Below are 15,097 nucleotides of genomic sequence, written 5' to 3'. Positions count from 1 at the left end.
GATGGCCACTCGCTAGCTTTTAAGACCCCAGACGCCACTCACCAAAGTGAGATGCAGAACATTTTCTTAATAAACTTTGTTATGCCAATTGACCTAGATGTCCCCTGAACCCATAGGGTTTCTAAAGAGCAACTGGTGGATTCCAACTGCCGACCTTTCGGTTAGCAGCTGTAGCTCTTAACTACTGCGCCACCAGGGATCCTGCTGTATCTATAACGAGTGGTTATATATGGTTTTTGTTTCCTAGGGCTTACTGTTTATGTGCAGATTTTAAGTTAAGCCTGAAGAACTGGTGGGATCATGTCAGCAAAGCAACCACAAATTAATTTGAGGAGTGGCAGTTAGTTTTTAGTAATTTTTTATTGAAATATAATGGTTACAGAAGAGTGCACAGATCAAAAGCAGGTAGCTTGAATTTTCACAGAGTGAACACATCCGTGTAATTAGCACCCAGATCAAGGAACAGTATTACCAGTACCCTAGAATCCCCCTTTGTACCTGCCCCCCATCCCCATCCCTTCAAGGGTTACCACTTTAGCTTGCCTTCTAACTGAATAGATTCATTTTGTCTGTTTTTGAACTTTATAGAAATGAAATAATGTAGTATGTGTTCTTTTTGTGTCTAGCTTCTTTTGCTCCAGATGTTTGTGAGATTCAGCTGTGTTGTTGCATGTATTTGTAACTTGTTCTTTCTCACAGCTGCATAAGATTCCAATGTATAAATATACCACAATTAATCTACCCTACTCTTGAAAAAATTTTAGTTGCTCCCGGTATTGGCTGTGATCGTTCTTTCACATATGACCATATGAATGCATTTTGTTGGGTATGTACCTAGTAGTGGAATTGTTGGGTCATAACGTATGTATATGTTCAGCTTTAGTAGGTACTGCCAAACAGCTTTCCAAAATGGTTGTACCAACTTACCTCTCCTACTAGCAACATGGTAGTTCCAGAGGAATTTTGTTTTGACATCATTTATTGTGGAAGTCTTGGGTTAGGTATTTTGTTTCAGGCTTATTGCCCCAAACCTGTCAGATGGTCAGGGACACTTGGCAGTTGGTGGCTTTGAGAATTAAGTGGTAAACCTGGGTTATCATCTCTATCTCCTTATGAGACTTGGCACTCTTCTCCTTGTGTTGTATGTGTCTATTCCCAATGTGTACCCCACTCACCCTGACTGTGTCTCAGGAGTCCATATCCTAGTCTTTGTGTTCAGTATAAGGCCCAACATTGTGCCTTACATATACTGAATATTAAGTAAATGTTTACTAAATGAATAAGCAGCTCAGAAGTCACACTGAGGCTGGATTTGCCATTCAGTTGCCTAATGTTACTTGTTTGGACTCTGGTGATCGTCAAACCTCAGAAGTGGCTTCTTGGACAACATTTTATTTTTGTCTGACAACTACAGAACAGCATTTCAGCCTGTTATGTCATTTTATCCTTCAGTAGTTGCAGTTATAATTTTTTGAATTATATGAACATCATACTAAATGAATTAATGTTAAATGTTTTGTTTTTCAGTGACTGAATTACTTCCCCCAATAACATGATTGCATATTTTAGCATCTTTAGTGTCTTCTAATGCTAAACATTTTCTGATAAGTCTTGATTAACGAGTACTTTTTTTTAAATTTAATGTTGTCTTTCTCAAGATGAACCTTCAATTTCTATAAAAAAAAATTCTTTGGATAACAGAATATTTGCATATGTATGAACTTTATTTCTCGTCATGTTATTCTTTCAAAATTGGGTTTTAGGGCAAACCTAAGAAGAATGAGAGCCTTTGGAGTGTAGCAAGAGGTGTTATTAGAATGTTACGAAAAAACTATGGCTGTGTCAGAGTGGATTTTGCACAGCCATTTTCCTTAAAGGTGAGTACCTGTTGAAATGAAACTGTGTGAAAGCATTGACCTGGAATCAGGAGACTTGGGCTCCAGTCCTAGCTCTAATAACCACCTTTCTATGTGACCCGGGGCCCCTCTTTCCTCTCCCGTAAAATGAGGACTCTGATGAGCAGTGCTGCCTAAATTTTTCCACTGAGGTATGACGATTGATAAAGAAGAGTGACTTTCTGTTCTTGGGAGGTGTTAGGCTCAATATTTCTTGCTATTTTATTTTTAAAATCATGAGAATTTTCAGTTTTTCTTCATAATATATATAAGTGCTTCATATTATGTTTTAAAATTGCTTTTAGGGGAAATTTCTCAAAACATTTCCCCTAAAAGCTTTGGGTAAAATTGACAATCTAGAATGATGCTCTATCCTGTTTTGTGGAACCCAGTACTCACATGTCCCAAGGGATGATGCTGTTTCTTATTGAAAAGCCTGGGACTGGCAGGTCTCTGTGGTCCTTACAACTTTTAAGTTTCTAAGATTTTCGAATGGTAAAGGAGAGAAGGATGGATAAGGGGAACGGAATCCAGGGATAAGGAGCAGATGTCCTGCTTCTCTTTCTGTTTCACCTCTTGGTTTTACTTTAAAAGATTCTAACTTCCTAACTGCTATGTCAGGTGCTTTCTGGCCTTATGTGCTTTCAGCTTTTAGGAACCTCATTTCTTACCACTTTTGTTTTTTTTTAAACTATTACACAGTTTCTCTGTCTTGTTTTGATTTACTTTTTGATTGAGGTTTCCTTGAACATTACGCTGCTCTCAAGCTGCCAGAATTTCTTTAAAAACTGTGATTGTGTTGATGATCATTATTAATAATATTTGAAATACCAAATAATTCCATGAAGATGAGAAACGTTAATTTCCTCCCTTACTTTTTAAATAATTTTGTGTAAGCATCATCCTGTTATTTGTATCTATATTTCTTAAACTGCATGCTTATTAACATTCTGTGAATCATTTTGACCTCTGAAGTTAGCTTTAGGATACAAAAATGTACTTCTTATCCATATCTCATTTTATAAACAACTGCTTTTTTACTTTTTGAAGATAAAATTATATGTTGATAGGAAAGTGAGAGTGAATGGTCACGTTGTAATTTTTTTTTGCAGGAATATTTGGAAAGCCAAAGTCAGAAACCCGTGTCTGCTCCACTTTCTTTGGAGCAAGCATTGTTACCAGCTATACTTCCTTCAAGGTAAGGCTCACGGAAGTTTTTATACCTAGCTAAACTATCAAATATTTGTTTTTGTGTGTGTATGTGTGTGTTCTTTGCATTGCAAGGAGAAATAGATTCACTTTACTAAAACATACATTTCATGTTTTCACTTCTTCAGTTGAATAATTTTTTTTGTCTCAAAGGCTATTGAAATTACTTGTTTTCATATTAGTTTGGAGGTTTTTGATGATTTGTATTATACAGTTTTTTTGATGTGAATCATGTAGGGGTTCTTGTTTTATTTATGCTTTTGAATGTTTGAACTGCTTTTGATAGGAGCTTAAGTTATGCATGTTATATATAAATGCAATGTGCAAAAAAGTCTTGTTATTTGAAGAATTCAGACTGATTTATTAGAGACATTGAATATTAAACCCTTCATTTAATATATGATATGTAGAGGTGTTGAATTTTTAGAAATGTTTTAAAATGTATCTTGCTTTATACATTCTTTCTGCCAGTGGATTTTAAATGTATGGAAACCCTATGTATTCATACTAAATAATATGTTTTTTAAATGTTATTCAGAAAGTTACAGCTAGGAGAGCATATTAAGCACAATAAAAAGTATTATGGAGAGAAAACTCACACACACACACACACAGAAATAATCTATTTGTGGTTTAAATTTGAAACATGTAGTATTTCTAAACAAAAGTATGTATTACATTTATAATTAGTCCCATATAATTGATTTATAAGAGTGTGGTTTGTAGAAGCCTGATTTTTTAAAAAAACTTTTCAGACCAAATGATGCTGCTGATGAAGGAACAGACACTTCCATTAATGATTCCAGAAATGCAACAGATGAATCATTTCGAAGAAGGTTGATTGCAAATCTGGCTGAGCACATTCTATTTAGTAAGTCGAATAGCAAACTCTAATTCTGCAATTCAGATTTGGCATGGTGCAGTGCAAACCATACGGGTTTTGGAATCTGCAAGGTTGGATTTGATTTCTGGTTCTATCATCTAATACCTGGGTAGTGATATATAGTTATTAGGAAAAAAGATGATGTTGTGGAGATTTGAGATAATATGAGTAAAGCATCTCACATGGTCCCTGATCCTGAGTAGGTGCTCATGTAGTAGTAGTTCCTGTGCTAATAAAGATTAAAAAAAAAAAATTTTAAAGGGTGTTGTCAAAATGATTTGTTGCCTTTTTTGCTCATGAATCTGTTTCTTTGAACTAACTTGTATTACAATATCTAGGTTGATTGTTACATATCCTTTTCCCCCCTAATCCCATGCTTATCTTTATTTAACAAACATCGAGTAGCTAGTATGTATTAAACTTTGTTTCAGCTGTGGGAAACACAAATTGAATAATAAATGACCGTGCACTCAGAAAGCTATGCTCCTGTCAGCAGGATAGTTGTACACAAATAGTTCAAGTGGGAGTGACCCAGAGTGGGGTGTGAGTTGAATGCAGAATTGTGGAATGTTGTAGTGAGGCCACTTTAAAGTCCACTGTGGCCCTTTGGTGCACAGCCTAGGCAGGCAGACCTCCTGCTTCTCACCATTTCTCGTGCTGAGTCCCCGTTCAGACTCTCAGCACCTCCTGCCTACACTATCCTGGACCCTTCCATAATTTTATCTCACTTCTTCCACTCTAGCTGCTCCTATTCCTACCTTACCTTGGGCCGGAGTATTCTTTCTTAAGCTCATTTGATTGCGTCTCTTCCCTGCTTAAAACCTGGACTCTATAAGTAATCCATTCTCATTGTTGAAAATTTGGAAAATAAAAAATGAAATAGATATCAAAATACCCACTACCCAAATAACTAGTGGTGTTGCTCTCTAGTTTCTAAAAATACTTTAAATATTTTCTCTAAAAAGAAGTATAACTGAAGCTTTGTTTTTGCCTTCCAGCTGCTAGCAAATCCTGTGCCATTATGTCAACACACATCGTAGCCTGCCTGCTTCTCTATAGACACCGGCAGGTATGTCTGCAATGTCACCAGCGCAAAGTAGACAGCATGAGAGTGTTTTATCAGCTGTGCAAACACTGATAGATTGAGCCCACCCCATGCTAGTACTGTAAGATAAACAGTAGTATAAGTTAAGGACCCTCCACACAGAAGCCTATAAACCTGGTGGAAAAAGAAAACTACATTAAAAAAGAAAATCAGAGACTGCTTAATACATGTAATAATAAGACATTCCTTGGGTAATATAGTTAACATAAATAAGGTATATTTCATTGACATGTGGTAAATAGCCAGATAGCTACTAGTTTCCAAGTTATTGGATTTATACTTTAGGATCTTCTGTCTACCCGCCCGCAATCCTCTTGCCTAAGTTCCATGATGAGACAGACCATGTCTGTCTTGTTCATAGTTGTGTTCTCAACAGCAAGCATTGTGCCAATACGTAGGCACCACATAAACATTTGTCAAATAAACATTTAAAAGTAGGGAAATTCCTCCACAGATTTAGCACTTCTTATTTTCAGACGGATCTCATGTGCTCCTATTACATATTATGGCTAGAGTGCTCTCTGGCATGTGGAATACCTTCTCTCTATTCCCAGTGGCCCAGCTTCTTAAGTGGCTTTCTGTCTTGCTCTGCATTGGTGTTCTGATCCTACTTCTGTATGTGCCAACCGTGAGCTGCAGGAAATCCAAAAGAAAAAAGAAAAATTCTTGGAATGTTGAACTTTTGGAAAGAGGGTTTTTTGCTGTCACAAGACCATTTCTGTCTGTTACTCTAGGGGATTGATCTGTCCACATTGGTGGAAGACTTCTTTGTGATGAAGGAGGAAGTCCTGGCACGTGATTTTGACCTGGGATTCTCAGGAAATTCGGAAGATGTGGTCATGCATGCCACTCAGCTGCTGGGGAATTGTGTCACAATCACCCATACCAGCAGGAATGACGAGTTCTTCATTACCCCGAGCATAACTATTCCATCCGTCTTTGAACTCAACTTCTACAGCAACGGGGTTCTCCATGTCTTCATCATGGAAGCCATCATGGGTATGTCAGATCCTGAAAGAATTTAAGATATATTAATGGAAAATAAAAGGGCCTAAAGCACCTAGTGGTGTCTGCTTCCGTTTGGAGGGTAGCCCCTTAATGAGAGAATGCATTGCTATATTTCTGGTTTTCAAACGAAAATTTAATCTGTTCCAATATCACTGTTTATAGTTTATTTTTTCCATTTATTATTCAACAAGAGAATACTGAATTACTGTATGCATAGTATTATAGTCACTACTAAGGAGAGGTAAGGTGTCTTGTTGTCCAGGTCTAGTGATTGAGATAAGACATACATATGGTAGTGAAGTGCATGAAGGGGCTCATTTGTGATTCAGAGATGACAGAGAAGGAGAGCAGGGCTGCTGAAGCTGGTGGAGAAGGTGTCTGACAGAGCTGGGATTGCTGGAATCCTAAGAAATGAGCCCTGGGGGGATTTACTTAAATTTTCTCTAGTTCATGCAGATCATTGTTTTTGATGTGTTAAAAATCTATTAAAATAATCCACGTTATCAGAGTCAGTTGAAGTTTTTTCTTGGAATTCGAGAGCTGCAGGCCATCATTGCTTTTATTTCCGCAGCCTGCAGCCTGTACTCAGTTCTGAACAAGAGGTGCTTGGGAGGGCCTGCCGGTGCCCCTCCCGGCCTGATTAGCCAGGAGCAGCTGGTGCGGAAGGCTGCCAGCTTGTGCTATCTGCTCTCTAACGAAGGCACCATGTCACTCGTAAGTGAAGACTCTTCAGTGTCACCTCTTTATCTTTCCAGCCTTTTGTTTTCTTGAGTGTTTCCATGGCAACGTAAACCACCTTTGTTTTTTTCTTAGAGAATTTTTGGTCCATTTTTGAAGCTTTGCATTCCACCTCTGGGTTTCAATGGCCACCAAACAAATGGTGGCCACTTACTATCTTGGTTTGCTCTGTGGGTCACTGCTCCAGTGAACGTTTCATACAGCTAGGAGGGCTCATAGGACACATTGCTCAGTGCTATCAGTCAGTCAGATCCAAAGTAAATTATTGTGCTTAAGGCACTGGGTCAGAGGTTAGTAAATAATTAACGCTCTTGCCATGGATGATAGGACCACAGAAGGGAAGAGTCAGAAATAGCCTTAAAAACCTTCTGTTCAACCCCCTCTCATTTTACAAATGAGCAAACTAATGTTCAGCACCATAATGTTAAGTTTAACTTTCTAGTTTAATCTAAACCCCAATTTTTATTTTTAATTAGCTTTTTCTGAATGTTACTCCAGATGGTAGCCTGTTTTTATTTGCATGAGCATTCATTTTATATGAGACTTACATATTAAGCAGAAGAGAGATTTTTTTCACTTGCCTCGTGGAGTGAGGTAGGTGGGTGATGGAAGCATTTGGCAGCTACCTTGTCCAGCCTTTTCTTCCATTAAAGAAAAGTATAGAACAGTGACATTTACGTTCAAATGCCTTTGCTTTTCAGCCCTGCCAGACATTTTACCAAGTTTGCCACGAAACAGTAGGAAGGTTTATCCAGTATGGCATTCTTATAGTGGCGGAGGTAAGAGGAATAGCCTTCCTTGATTTACCCTTGTTTAGTTGCTCGTTCTTTATTTCTCTACCTTTTCTACCTTCTACTTTAGCTAGTAATTACATTTGATATGTAATTATGTTCAGATGAAGAGAAGAGAAAAATAATAATGGGATGAATAATGTCTTTAGGGATTGTTTAATATTTTGGTTCTTCTTCTATAACTGATGTTGTCTAAAACACATCTGGACTTGACTTCTTTATGACGAGAAGTTTGCATTCTAAGACGAGATGCTGTACATGTCAGCGTGCTTGTAGCCTGCGCATACATATTTTTCTCTTTTGAGATCTTGTTTTAATTTTGGTAGATTTAGTGGCGAGGCTGTGGTCTGGGAAAATAGACACTGACTTAGAAGATGTGAGGTTTTTTGTTTTTTTTTTAAATAGACTATTTCTTTAGAGCAGTTCTAGGTTTACAGAAAACTTGTGCAGAAAGTACAGAAGCTCCCACCCCCTGCACACAGTTTCTCCCTTTCTTCTATTATTAACATCTTGCTTTCTTTTGGTACATTTGTTACAACTGAAGAACCAATACTGATACGTTATTTTTATCTAGAGTCCCTAGTTTACATTAGGGTTCTCTCTTTGTGTTGTACAGTCCTATGGGTTTTAGCAAACGCATCCTGTCATGTGCCCACCATTACAGTATCATACAGAATAGTTTCACTGCCTTGACAATGCCCTGTGCTTCACCTCTTCATTCCCCCCACTGCTGTGAGGGTATTTTTATTTGATCTATCTAGTAGCTCTACCCCCCAACGCCTTGCCTCCCCCCGACCCCTTCCTCCCTGCCCTCTCCTGAATAATTTTGAGTTTGGAAAAGGAAATGGACTGATGTTGTGAATGGCTCAGCAGAGAAGTGTCTGGAAGGGGAGGAGAGAGGACTGCTTCGTCTGGGGCCCAGCTGGGCAGTTGTTTGTGTGCCTGTGCATAATTATTATTGTTGGTCATCTCCTCTGCACAGCAAGACGATCAGGAAGACATTAGTCCTGGTCTTGCTGAGCAGCAGTGGGACAAGAAACTTCCTGAACCTTTATCTTGGAGAAGTGATGAAGAAGATGAAGACAGTGATTTCGGTGAAGAACAGCGAGATTGCTATCTGAAGGTACTTTGGTAAAAAATTCTGGGGGGCATTACAATGATGAATTGAGGCTTATGTTGCCACAAATTTATGAAGTTTTTCTAAACCAGGATTGTGGTAACTTATATTTAATCCACTCATGAACCAGCTGTACTTTGCGTCTAGTAAAGACACTCAAACTGTTTGAATTCAATTAATACCTTAAATTATTCAGTTTGAGTAAATGGAGAAGGAAATAAGAGTCAGATATTCAGGCAGATGAACATCATTGGTGATATCTCTCAGGACCCTCTCATCAGAATACACAGTACATACCTGTTTACCCACACCGGCACCCGCTCCTCCCTGGGCAGTATTTTAGTTCAGACACTGACAAAGCAGGGCAAGTTTACCAGGTGTGATAGAGAGGTGACTGTTTTGCTGTCATTGGCCTGGTTGGCATCCCTTCCTGCTGCTTTTTGAGTCATTCTCAGTCTTGCCCTCCTGCCCGAAATTTCATACATGGAGCTCTCTCCTTTCAATGAAAACAAATCCTATCGCAGGAAGAATCTGGATTTTTAAAAGATTGATTTTTCCTGATTTAGAAAAATCATGTTTTGTCTAACTTGTAATTTTAGAAATTAGTACTAGTGACCTATCTTTAATGAATGCCCTAAGTGGATCACTCTATACATGGGTGTGCGCGCGCGTGCGCGCACACACACACACACCCACCCCTACCCATCCACCCCCACACACTTACACACACTCACACAGAGTTGGGAGGTACAACTTTCAGAGATTCCAAATGACATTTAGAAGTTTCTCTGTTTTTCCATTTTTGGTGTTATTACCGTCAGTTCCAAGATTGGGCAGTGGTCTTACTTCCACACTCCAAAGGAGCTGAACTGAACAGCGCGTTTTGAGGGGGTGCAGTGACAGCCTCCTTTGCCAGGAAGCACCCTATCACCACCACCATCATTCCCTGGAGTGCTGAACCGTGGGCTGAAGGCCTTGGGGTGGGGGGGTGCAGAAAGTGGGGGCTGGGGAAAAACGGAGATGATCTCAGTGGTCCTAGCACATGACCTTTTTACGCACTCAAATGACTGTTGAACCCAGGCTTTAAACCCTGTTGTGTCTAGCCTCAGAGCCAGCCATCCTCAGTGACAAGACTATGTCACAATTATGTCATTCAATTATGAAAATCTCTTCTAGGCAGTTATTTAAAGACTGTAAGCCTCAAACAGAGTAAAAGTGAACGATGACAATAAGAACACGTTTTAAAACCAGCCGTTGTTTCCAACAGCGGTTCCCTGCACGTGGAGCAGAACAGAAGGTTCTGTGTCAGCTTGCTTTGTTCTCATGGCCTTTTCCAGGACTTCACTTACTTTCCTTGTACTCCCAGGTGAGCCAATCCAAGGAACATCAGCAGTTCGTCACCTTCTTACAGAGACTCCTTGGGCCTTTGCTGGAGGCCTATAGCTCTGCTGCCATCTTTGTTCACAACTTCAGTGGCCCTGTTCCAGAGCCTGAATATCTGCAGAAGTTGCACAAATACCTAATAACCAGAACAGAAAGAAATGTTGCGGTGTATGGTATGTTAAGTCACTTTTTTTTTACTGTTTAAAATAACAGTGTTCTTTTGATTATAGAAATCTGCTAATTGTAGAAAATTGGAAAGATACAAAATTATCCTACCCTCTAACACAGTGGTGTTGTTGCCGTCCAGTTGATTTCAACTTACAGCAACCCCATGTGATGGAGTAGAACTGTCCCATGGGGTTTTCTGGGCTGTAATCTTTGTGGAGGTAGATTGCCAGGTCTTTCTCCCTCGGAGCAGCTGAGTGGGTTTGAACCGCCCGGTTACAGCTGAGCACTTAACTGTTGTGCCACCAGGGCTCCTTTCTAACACAACAGATTATTGTTAATATCTGTTTTTTATGTTATATAAATTATATCATGAAGTTATGTGCTCTCGTGTCAGTTTTTTTTTTCTTTTTTTCACTGAGCGCTGGTTGTGAGATTCATTCACATTGTTGTGTGTAGTTGTTGTTTATTCCCTCTTGTGGCTGTGTAGGATTCCATTATGTACATATTGACTACATTGTATTTATTCGTCCTACAGTTGATGGATATTTGGGTTATTTGAAGTTTAGAGCTACTGTGAGTAGTGCTGCCGTGAACTGCTTGACTGTCTCTGGGTGAACGTGTGTAGTCATTTTTGTGGGGTATATCTCTGGAAGTAGAATCGCCAGATCATAGGGAATAGAATTGTTAAGTGATCGTATGATTTTACACTCCCACCAGCAGTGTGTGAGAGTTTCAGTTGCTCCACATCCTGGCCAACACTCAGTGTTGTCTGTTATGCCATTTTTTTGATAAGGATTGTGACTGAGGTGGGAGTAGCGTTTTATACAGTGATGTTTTGGAACATTACTGAAACTACTTTTTAGAGCCAGAGAGATCTAGGGATAATCCGTTCCAATCACCTCAGTTTACAGATGGGGAAACTCTAAGGTCACATAGCTAGTTCATGGGCAAACCTTGGTTTAGAACTCTTGTTTTCTGCCCTCTAGGCTCCTGCTCTTTCTGGTTCCAGATGTGGGAATCATTGGTGCATCACTGTGCATTATAAAATAATGTTTACACATCATTGCATTAGATGCTCCCAAAAGCCCTTCAGGATGGATGTTTTAGGTTATTCCTCTTCCTTCCTTTCCTACCCTTCTCTCCCTCCCTTCCGTCCCTCCTTCTCTCCTTCTTTTCCTCTTCCCTTCTCCCTTTCTCCCCTCTCTCCCTCCCTATCTTTTTTCTTAATAGATAAATTAGATTTAAAGAAGCATCGAATATTCGAGGCCTCACAGGTTGCCAGCAGCAGAAATGGAGCTTGACCCTGGTCCGCCGCCTTGCCCTAATCCTCTTCATAGACTTCCACACTTCTTTACCGTGGGCATTGGGAGTCCGGGGTTTTGCTGGCCTAAACATGTGACAGTCCTTTCCTTTCTCCACAGCTGAGAGTGCCACGTATTGTCTTGTGAAGAATGCTGTGAAAATGTTTAAGGATATTGGGGTAGGTGTCCGACACTTATAGTGTAAAGGCTTGTGTTAACTTCTGTTCCATTTCTATTTAGATCTAATCTGCACCTCGAGCCACCTTTGTGACGAGGTAAGCCCCGAGAGAAGCAGTTTCTGCTGGGTCAATCATGAAAGCATTTCTGGGGATCAGGGGGAAGGGGGATATTGAACGTGAGGCGCATCAGTGCAGACTTACTTGAGTGTTCCACAATTTTGCTGGATTTACATTCATTCCAAAACTGAAAACGGTTTATATATAGCAAGTGCCAATGTGTTCCAAGTTGCTACCACAACTTTGGCAGAGGTGTTCATTATTTCATATGATTTTCAGTTATTTTCTTGTATTTTTATCGGTACTGCTAGGAGTATTCTCAGGTATCTTCTACCTTGAGGGCATATCATTGGGACATGAGTTTCATGGAGATACTAGTGGCTTTTTGTAAGGGACATTTGTGATTTTATGCTAACATAAATTTTAAAATACAGTACCTAGGTGAACTCCACCCAAAAAAAATACCCACATCCATAAACCCCTCCCATACTTACACCCACGTATACATTTACTTAAAGCAGGGATATGGTTTTATGTGCCTTTGCTGTCTTTCAGGGTTAAAGGTCCTTGAGTGTCTAGGGCACAGATCAGAGTTGGTGACAGAAATGTTCTGTTCTGTTGTTGTCTTAATAATTCAAACTTTCTCTTTAGGTTTTCAAAGAAACCAAACAAAAGAGAGTGTCTGTTTTAGAACTAAGCAGCACGTTTCTACCTCAGTCCAACCGGCAAAAACTCCTAGAATATATTCTGAGTTTTGTGGTGCTGTAGGTAACTCCTGGCACCCCTACAAGTGAAGGGCACGGGACGAGTACCTCGTAGGCTCCAGCCTCTGACTCGAGAGTAGAAGGTGCCGACTGTGGTCAGGCCTGGCCTGACCTGATGTGACCTCCTGGAAGACAAGTGCCTTCTCCCCTCCGTGGATCTGTGATCGTCCCGACTCCAAGATGACACAGCAGCCTACAGATAAGACTTTGGGGGGCCCCAGCCTCCGTTTGCTAATTATAATCAGTAGATTACAAAATGAAATCTTGATAAATTATTTTAGAGTTTATTAAAGATTTACATTTTAAGTACCACTTTTAAGGACTAATTACTGTGAGGGACACAAAAACGTAGTTGTATGCTAAACTGAAACTTGTGTAGTAAGTACGCTTAATGCTGTCAGGGAATTCCTTGGAATAGTTTCTGATTAATGGTTAATGCTTCCTTTAAAAATAATTGAGTCATACGTGCACTGTTGTTTTTTTTCGGCTTTATCAATAGTTACTGTATTTTAAATGGGAGCACCTTTCGTTCCAAAGTGCTTTACAAGCGAATGGGCTGAGATACACCATGCTAGGTACCACTGTGCTGCCCGCTTTAGTCAGCTTTGGAAGGTGTTCTAAGAGCTACGTGACGACTGACAGTTCAGGTCAAAATAAAGCTAGTGTGATCCAACAGCTAACGTCAGGAGGTAGATTTGGCTGGCAAAATTTAAGGTAAACTTGGCCAGAAAACTGGCTTTGAAAACCTTTGCTCTCACAGAAGAGTGTCACTGAGTTTTAAATGACCAGCAAGTATTTAGGAACTCCTCCTGTTTCATGTCTGTGCCCCCTCCCGCCCCCAGCTCTCCCCCAAGTGCTACCTCTCACAGTAGGTAGCTGTATCTTGGAAATCCCCCAGCCACCTAGCAACTGTCCTGGCTAGATTACTTGGCCTGATAGACTGTTAGCATAAGGCGCCCCGGCTCTAGGCTCCTGACCAGGGGCTGCCGGCCACTGCACACAGATTGTGCACTGCGCCCCAGTCTGGGTGCCTGGCACCCACGCAAGTTGTGCAGAACACAACCTGTGCACTGTATGCGGTGGCCCTGCTGGCTGGGAAGTGGCCAGAGGCATTTATGGAGTTTTTAGCCTTGAAGGAAAACTATGGTCCTTTAAAAATTTGTGTGGGCTATGTACTTAAATCCCAATGCCACAAAGTGGCAAATGATTATGAAAAATTGTTCATAATGGGTAGGTGCCTTTTTATGAGCAGGAAGCATAACTGTTACCTAATTCTGGTAATTATGGTGATTTCTTAAAGATTACATAATATGAAAGTATTCTTTGACAACTTACTGTATCTTAACGCCATACCATTATGGAAGTAGGAATTTTCCTTGATGAATGTTGCATATCTTCTTTGAATTTAATATAAAAAGTACTCAGAATTAAATTTGTGCTTTTATAAGCTTGGATTTTAAACACTAATAGTATCTCATATATAATATGTGTATGTGATTGGGAGAGGAAGGGATACTGATTGATATTTCATGTTGTATGAAATTTCTCGTCTGAAACTCATAGCAATAACACTGTATACACTTGTGATCTTCTTCCACTTGTCTCAAATTCTGTATTTAAGATACATTCCTTCTTTGTCTTTATAGGGCCTCATGTACCGTTAAGTCATCGTCAGTGATGTAGCAGCCTTGTTGTGGGGTTGGATATTCTACTGTTAGCATTCCATTTTACCAAATGGGATGGAAGAACACTGCTTCTTTTGGCTGGAGCTCTGCATTTGTGCAAGTACCTGGGGAGGCTTATTTATTCTCTTGGGTGTTCCTTATCTGGGGAGTCAAACATTTCACTAGTCTCTTTCGTTCCCACTAAATCATAGATCAAGGATTACTCAAACTCTGCTAGTTAGCTGGAAAGTCAAGGCTGAGGGTGACTTCCCAGTGGTTCCTGCTGCCTTGCCACTTCCGCAGAGCCGCTGCTCTGCCAGCCCAAGCAGAGAAACAGTGGCTTCTCTGGCTTGATTTTCACTTTTGGTTGGTTTGTTTGCCAGACATCTAGTGAGATGCTTTGGGGGCTGCAGTGTATGATTCTCTAGCGCTCATGCCACTTAACTCACTGTGAAAATAAATATGCATGCTTTTTGTAATTAACTGGTGCTTTGAAAACCTTTTTTAAGGAAGAAAAATCTCAACCAAAGTTATGCTTATCCAGACAAGCTGACCCTTGAGTTAATTTTAGCACAACTCATTCTTCAGTGCCTCATTACTGAGAAAGCATTCATCATCATAATAAGGCTTCCAGACAGCACTGTCTTTGCTAGCATATATTCTTACTGTTTTCCAAGAGCAGATGGCTTCCATGTCAGATTAAACCAACTAGGTGCTTGTAAATAATTTATTACAGTTTACTGCATTTCTGTGAAACTGAAATGCATGCCCTCCAGGGGAAGACTGTGAGTCAAGTTAAAAAAAATATTAACACAACTAATAATAAGCAATATGA

At 39.9% G+C, this 15,097-nt stretch overlaps 1 protein-coding gene across 1 annotated transcript in view; it reads left to right on the top strand.

Annotated features, from left to right (window-relative positions):
* Positions 1-12,927, top strand: part of GPAM (glycerol-3-phosphate acyltransferase, mitochondrial) — a 27,522-nt gene extending 14,595 nt beyond the window's left edge. The window contains exons 10-20 of the mRNA XM_023729939.1: positions 1,764-1,877; positions 3,008-3,093; positions 3,860-3,975; positions 4,986-5,056; positions 5,827-6,091; positions 6,672-6,814; positions 7,540-7,617; positions 8,612-8,752; positions 10,113-10,302; positions 11,719-11,777; positions 12,486-12,927. Of these exons, the coding sequence (XP_023585707.1) occupies positions 1,764-1,877; positions 3,008-3,093; positions 3,860-3,975; positions 4,986-5,056; positions 5,827-6,091; positions 6,672-6,814; positions 7,540-7,617; positions 8,612-8,752; positions 10,113-10,302; positions 11,719-11,777; positions 12,486-12,602 (1,380 nt within the window). The 3' untranslated portion in view covers positions 12,603-12,927. The remainder of the gene's footprint in view (positions 1-1,763; positions 1,878-3,007; positions 3,094-3,859; positions 3,976-4,985; positions 5,057-5,826; positions 6,092-6,671; positions 6,815-7,539; positions 7,618-8,611; positions 8,753-10,112; positions 10,303-11,718; positions 11,778-12,485) is intronic.
* The last annotated feature ends 2,170 nt before the right edge of the window (positions 12,928-15,097 follow it).

This window comes from Trichechus manatus, unplaced genomic scaffold (genome assembly GCF_000243295.1).
Source record: "Trichechus manatus latirostris isolate Lorelei unplaced genomic scaffold, TriManLat1.0 scaffold00031, whole genome shotgun sequence".
Taxonomy (NCBI): Eukaryota; Metazoa; Chordata; class Mammalia; order Sirenia; family Trichechidae; genus Trichechus; species Trichechus manatus.
The sequence above is the reverse complement of the archived record's forward strand: the minus strand, read 5'-3'. Positions and strand labels throughout refer to the sequence as shown.